The sequence below is a fragment of the Malaclemys terrapin genome, chromosome 10 (genome assembly GCF_027887155.1).
Source record: "Malaclemys terrapin pileata isolate rMalTer1 chromosome 10, rMalTer1.hap1, whole genome shotgun sequence".
NCBI classification, from domain to species: domain Eukaryota; kingdom Metazoa; phylum Chordata; order Testudines; family Emydidae; genus Malaclemys; species Malaclemys terrapin.
Window position 1 is genome coordinate 54,303,857 of NC_071514.1, and position 7,117 is coordinate 54,310,973.

The window sequence follows — 7,117 nt, forward strand, 5'->3', positions numbered from 1 at the left end:
CAAGTGTGAAAAATCAGGACGGGGGCAGGCGGGGGGTTAATAGGAGCCTATATAAGAAAAAGACCCAAAAATTGGGACTGTCCCTATAAAATCAGGACATCTGGTCACACTACAACAGACCAGTGGGTTGCAAGAAGGTTCTAGATGGGTTGTAGGCCTGGTGCGGAGGGGAGGCCTCGGGAAGAGGTTGTAAAGTGATCTCACCTCACATGCATCATCCAGCAGCAGCAGAAGCTCATGTCCCACAGGGCTGGGCCTGCCTCCTTGCTCTTGGTGTTTGTGACCTGGTGCACAGCAACGTAATTCCACTTGTTTGGCTCAGCCACTCCTCCACTGTCATGACTGCGTCTGGAAGCCCCTTAACGTCATGCCTCGGGGCTATAAATGCCAGTGCAGTTGAAATTGTCAAAGTATTGGGAATTATGTTAGCTATTTAAACTAACATGTTTTAATTGCCAGTTCTTTGTGGGCAGATCAGAGCATTCAGCATAGACGTATGAACATCATCTTTTGATCATAACGGTCTGCAAATCTAAATAGTGCCTTCTCTTAAAGGGGCTTAAAGCAGTAATGAATTAAGCTTCTCTACACCTTTTTGAAGTAGGATATGTTGTCCCCATTTTACAGATAGGCTGTGAAGGAATCTTAAAAGGAAATGGTGAAGTCCCTTTGCTTGGGATACATCCAGGCATCACCATAGACAAGTCTCTGAACCCCTATGCCTCAATACCTAACAGATAATATCCTGGGAAAAGTGTGGTCTGTATGGAGTGTGGTTTATTGGGAGGAATGCATGGGTCTGTACATGTCTAAATACATCATTCTTTCTGGCAAGTGGTCTCTCATATATATTGTGCTTTTGTTCCTAGTTGGCTACTGTGGCACTTTACTACACATACTCTGCCCTGGAAGAGGAAATGGACTGCAACAAGGACCATCCTGCATTTGCCCCTTTGTATTTCCCTCTAGAGCTTCATCGGAAAGAGGCATTGGCTAAAGACATGGAGTATTTCTACGGGGAAAACTGGAAAGAGAAGATTCAGTGTTCAGAGGCAACTAGGTGTTACGTAGACAGAATCCATCATGTTGGGCAGTATGAACCAGAACTGCTGGTAGCCCATGCCTACACACGGTACATGGGGGACCTGTCTGGGGGCCAGATACTCAAGAAGGTAGCCCAGAGGGCCTTGAAGCTGCCCAGTACAGGGGAAGGGATCCAGTTCTATGTGTTTGACAATATTTCCAATGCACAGCAGTTCAAGCAGTTCTACAGGGCCAGGATAAATGCCCTGGACTTGGACAAGAAAGCCAAGGAGAGGATTGTGGAGGAAGCCAATAAGGCATTTGAATTCAACATGCAGGTACCATGTATCCCCAAACTCTTGTAACTGCCTGTACTTAAGTAAGCAACATTGCTTTAATCTTCTGCCTGGTTTAGACAGTGTTAATGTTCCTGATAATGCAGGACTGATGGCATTCGCTAAATCCAGGGGAAGGAGGGAAGAGTAGAGCTATAAGCCTTTTAAACAGGAAATGCAAACTGCATCTGATGTCTCTACTAAGGACACATAGAGCACACTACCATGCTAGGGCCCAAAACTTTGTTGGGGGCCCCCAGGAGTTATTGTAATGCCAATAATTAATACATGCTTAAGTAGTCGGTAAGATAAGGGGAAGAAACCAGGCCTCCTCTCATGGGGGAAAACCTCACAAACTTCTCTGAACCTACTCCTAACCTTTGGAGTGCCAAGGAAGCACTTAATTAGCCAAATGCATCATACACTCAGGGGCTTCCACACTCTGGCCATCTAAAGGCTGACTTGATTTAGCAGCGTCCTGAAGGCTGCTCTGTTTTTTATATAAAACAGAGCAGACTGCATCTATTTTACCTCTTTAACCTGAAGGAGTAACCCAGAAACTAAATATTCTAGTATGCAGCATGTCATCAGGACCACGCAACCTGTTTTGACTCCCTAACAATCAGATGGTAGAGTACAAGAGTTTTGATGTACAGGTTCTACCTGATTTGGCCTCTATGCACTTAAGTATTGTTGTATTAATTTAGATGGAATATAAGGGCCAAAGGGGTTAACATGACCCAGTCACTGTCCAACATTAAATAGTATTAAACAAGGTTTGGGGTTTGATATACAGAGTCCTCTGCCTACTTAGTATCATGCCAAACAGCCCACTAAATATCCTTTTACTTAAGATTAAAGAAAAGAAGGGAAAATGGCTAAAGCATTTGAAATTTAAAGTATTAATTAAGGCTTTCATTTTAACAGCATCCCTTCTTCACTTTCTCTTTGACTGGAGAGAGTTCTTAGAGGGGAAAAAAAACCTTGTTTGACAGTCTTAGGCAGTAATAACTGTCCTGTTTTTTTTTGGGGGGGGGGATGCGAGAAGAGGAGAAGTTCAGCTGTCTCCAGTCCAGATGGTATTTGGGATTCAGCGGGAGCTGGTGGCAACGTCCTCTAGGTTCCTCTCTGGCCTAGTCTAGTCAGGACAGGACATCTCAGGACTGGGATGACAAAGGCTCAGGGTCCCAGGAGATAGTGGGTGTGGCACCATGATGGTGAGGCTTGTTCAAGTAGCCAACTTACCCCCCTCCCACCAAATTGTTCTTTAAAGACCCACAGAGGGCCTATCCCCTAATTGTTTTGTCCATCAACGGGGCCTAGTCTTTGACACATCTATTTTGTTTCACTGATTTTTCTGAATCCATGCTTGTTTACCAGGCATGATCTGAACAGTCTTGATTTACATCATTAGGTCTTTTCGTTTGGAGTAATTCAGTCTGCCCCCTCCCTTTCCCCTGCCCTTCATATCTTTTTCTTGTCAACACTCACTTCCTCCAGTTGAACTCACAATTAGGGTAAATTTGTAGGCCCAATTATCCCAACAGTGCCCACCTACCCTGTTGAGCATGCTGGGTTGTACCTTCTACAAAATTAAATGCAAACTATTTGAGCCTCCTCTCCAAGCTTCACACCAAGCAGCAGCATGTTTTTGTAGTAGTCTTGCCCTATTTGATTGTGTTCTTCCATGTCCTATTGAGACCTTGGCTAAGTCTGTGTGAATCCCTACCTGACGCTTTCCCCTGTTGGCTGGAGTATGAGAGCACAGAGGAGCACCAGTTATGATTTCATTCATTCCCAATTCAGTTCTACCAAAAGTAGTTCCCCCTTTTTAAAAAAACAAAACAAAAACCCTGGAATAAAACTATCCAAGTACTCTCTTGCTTTGTTCAAGCTTTGATGGCTGGGTTCAGAACATAGGGGACACAGGTCCCAGCAAATGGTGCTGTAGTTCTCCTTAACTTTTGTTTTAGACTAAAATTCCCTCACACTCCAAGTTGGGAGGGCCCCTGCCAGCAGAAAAATCAAGGGGAATGATGAAGCTCAGCACTCTGTTTGGGGGGGGGGAGGGGGTGTGTGCAGGGCAGGGGGCAACAGAAAACTTGTTCAGGGGGCGTAAAGGGAGCAGAGCGAAGCTCGCAGGAATGTCTGCGGAGAGAATGGATTGGGAAAGGTGTTTTTCAGTCCAGAGTCTAAAGGGAAAGTAACAGCAAAGCCTGGTGGCCTCAACCCTTCTACAATACTCCAGGCTGTTTTGAGTTGCTAATACACTTCACTGACATCTCCCAGTTTTTCCTCTAGACACTTGGGAGAGGCCTGGGAACACTGCTGGTGAAAGCAGTATTCTCATCTGTGCAGAGTAGAATTCCACCTTGCCCTGCAGTATCTTACCTGGGACTCTAGCTTGTTTGATTCCTGTAACAGTAGCTCCCAGAACATGGTTGGTGCTGTGCAGGCATTTCACCTTCAGTGAAACTCTGCAAGATGAACAGGAAAGATCTCTTGAATCTCTTACTTGCAAACAGGGCAGAGTTCCAGGCTGTTACATTCCCATCGCCCAGCCAGCTCTGGAGAAATCTGTTTTAAGCAGGGCTGTAAATAGAGCTGACCCCTCCAAACTGACATTTGCCCTCCTTGGGAGTACACAGGAGTAGAGATACCATGAATCTTGTTGCATATGTGAATTTCACGTGATGCACTAGAGAACAATCAGTGCTGTTTGTGAGAGCCAGATGTTGGCACTTCTCCTAGGTTTGTTTTTCAGGGGCCTGTAGGCACAGATGGTCCCCAGTAGGCATTTCAAGTTTTTTGTTTTTTAGGACTGCCCTGTATGTAAACATAATTGGGGGAAGAAGAGCCAAGGTCCCCACATAATGCTGTGAACTGACCGTGTGGGATGTGCCCTCTTGCTGGTGATCCCTGCTTGATGTTTCAGAAGGCAGGGAAATAACCCTAGATACTTGTTACCACTCTCGCAGGAGGGTGGAGGATGGGATTTCTTCACAACCTCTAGTATTTAAGGATCCACTCGTTTCAGTACAAGAGGGGCAGGACCCTGTCCCTCCAGTTTCACAGGGCTCACAGAAAGTTTGTGCTGCTACCTCTGTTGCTGGAGGGAGTGCTGTGTCATGTAAAGGCCACACAAACCACAAGATTCACCTGCAACCTAGATAGCTGTTGCAGGTGCCAGCAAGTAAGAGGGGCCCATCCTATTTTACAGTGCTGCATGAAGCTGTTCTGTTTAATGAGTAACATTGCTGGAACAAGCTGCACAGTAGCATTTCAACAGAGAACTCCTGTTATTAGACAGCCTCAGAGTGCTTGGAGTTGCACACTTCATTTACTAAATATTGAACTAAAAATAAACTCTAGTACTCTGTTCAAGGGTTTTGTTCTAGTCTGAAAAGTTTACTGAAAATGGCACCCACTCGCCAAGTACATCAGAGGTGGAAGAGAGAATTTAATTGTATCATTAGCCTTGCAGAGTAACCCTGCCCTTGGGGAGTGAGCTAGAGCAGTGGTTCTCGGCCTGTGGCCCCCTGGGAGGCTGTGAGCAGGTTTCAGGGGGACCACCAAGCAGGGCCAGCATTAGACTTGCTGGGGCCCAGGGCAGAAAGCCAAAGCCCTACTGCACGGGGCTGAAGCCTGGGGCCCTGAGCCCCACCACCCAGGGCTGAAGCTGAAGACTGAGCCACTTAGCTTTGTGGGCCCCTTGTGGCTTGGGTCCTGGGCAGTTGTGCTACTTGGCTTTTATATGCAGAAAAACAGTTGTGGCCCAGGTGAGCCATGGAATTTTTATAGCATGTTGAGAGGGCCTCCTCAAAAAAGGTTGAGAACCCCTGACCTAGAGTATACTGGTTTGGTTCTCCAACAAAATTCATAATTCAGATGATGTATTCAAGGCAGGAGCCAAGCTTTAATACTTGAGCCTCAGACTGAGTTTGCAGGGCTGGCAGCTAGGAAAAAACAGCAAAGACTTTCAAAAGTGACTGGGTTGGTGGGTTGTTTTTTCCTTTGGGGCGTCCAACTTTTGAGAAGATGGGTGATCAGCATATTCTGAAGACCCAGGTCCCTTTAAAAGTCAAGTTGGGCACCCAAATTACCAGTCCCTTCTGAAAACCTTGCTCAGCAGCTCTTGTTAGCTGAGCAAATTTGATCTGGAAATTGAGAATAAATGTGAGATGACACTTCAGATTCAAACTGCACTTAAGTTAAATTTACAAGAATGGCTGTGAAGTGCTGTTTGCTCTTGGTGACTCTCACTGAATCTTCACTTTCCCTGGCAGGTATTCGATGAACTGGACAAAATTGGCGCATTGTTAACTGAAGAAGCCCAGGATGGAGGGCTCCCAGTGCATGATGGAAAAGGAGACCTGCGCAAGTGCCCATACTATGCCACAAAACTAGGTAGTTTTTCTTTTATTACAAGTACATTAATCTGCATCTCTGGGGTAATACAGCTAACAGTGCTTTCTGCCCTTCCCTGCAGGCAAGGGGGACCCTGGCTGCCCCTATCACGTTGGCATGGCCATGCTGAAGCAGCCCACCCTGCAGTTTGTCCTTGCAGCTTGCATTGCCTTGGCTGCAGGCATTGCAACATGGTACGTGATGTGATGGATGGACACTAGATGGAGTTATCTCATGGTGACTCAAGAAGATGAACACACCCTTTTGGGACTGCTCCTCTGGTGGTGGAGTTTTTAAATGCAAGATTTAAGTAAACAATAAACCAGAATCTACAGTGAATGCCTAGGACTATTTGCATACAAATAACCCAAATACTGCATGGTACCACACCTAGTAATCTATATAATTACCCAGCAGGGTTCTGAGCTAGTAACTTAATGCAGGAATTGTAATCTAGCTCCACAACTGCCACGTGGAGCCAAAAATCTATAGTGACCTGGTATGGGTCTTAAATCAGGGAATGGCTTTAGCCAGCTATTGTCAAATGATCAGCTCTTCATATCCCTGACCAGGCTGGGGTTTTCTCCCCAGCCGCCTGATGGAGTTTTCTTTGCTCCTTCCAACATAGTATTGCTCCTCACATGCTGATCAAGCACTTAGCTTGTGATACTGGGACAGAACACTCAGAGCTAGCTCAAATCAGGAATTGCACTTTGTCCTGGTGAAGGTGGTGGGGAATTCAAACTGCTCTGAAACAGCTCTTATCCCTGATGCTGTGGCACAGTGTCAGTTGCCCCAAAGGCAGAATAACTTGCTGCTCATGTTGCAAGGGCCATAGGCTCAAAACCAGTTTTATAAATGAGGGCCCTTTTTGCCCTGGCATGTAGCAATTGCTGAGCAAATAGTTTCCCATGAGCTGGGGGAGCAAGTCCTTGTATATATTAAAGTTAATGGTTTACTTTTTCATGTAACTTATATTGTGATAGAGCCTTTGACCCAATAAAGTTTATACTCTGAAGTCTTCATAAGGGAGTCTTTCTTCATGCAGAGAGGAGTCCAGCCCCTGAGAACTTCATTGCAACTGGCCTTTTCAGTCCGTTCTTCTCTGCAAGGATGGATGCAAGGTCACACAGGCAGCATGAATTCGCAGCATGAATTCACAGCACAGAATTCATTTAGGAGGCTCAGTTTGGGACTGGTAACGACTATGTGCAGTGTTGTGAAACCTTGACTTTCCACTCACTCCTTTCAACGGGCACTCTAGCCAGACTAGCTTTGATTTTTGCCTCCAAAGCTATTCTATGTCTGATATTAGAGTGACTGCATGAGCTGGAATTGCTTACTTACATCAT

At 45.7% G+C, this 7,117-nt stretch overlaps 1 protein-coding gene across 4 annotated transcripts in view; it reads left to right on the forward strand.

Annotated features, from left to right (window-relative positions):
- HMOX2 (heme oxygenase 2) overlaps window positions 1-6,783 on the forward strand; it is a 34,117-nt gene extending 27,334 nt beyond the window's left edge. For all 4 annotated transcript variants that reach the window (XM_054041889.1, XM_054041892.1, XM_054041890.1 and 1 more), the window contains exons 4-6: window positions 870-1,361; window positions 5,645-5,765; window positions 5,848-6,783. In XM_054041889.1, the coding sequence (XP_053897864.1) occupies window positions 870-1,361; window positions 5,645-5,765; window positions 5,848-5,972 (738 nt within the window). In that variant the 3' untranslated portion in view covers window positions 5,973-6,783. The remainder of the gene's footprint in view (window positions 1-869; window positions 1,362-5,644; window positions 5,766-5,847) is intronic.
- Window positions 6,784-7,117: the final 334 nt, after the last annotated feature.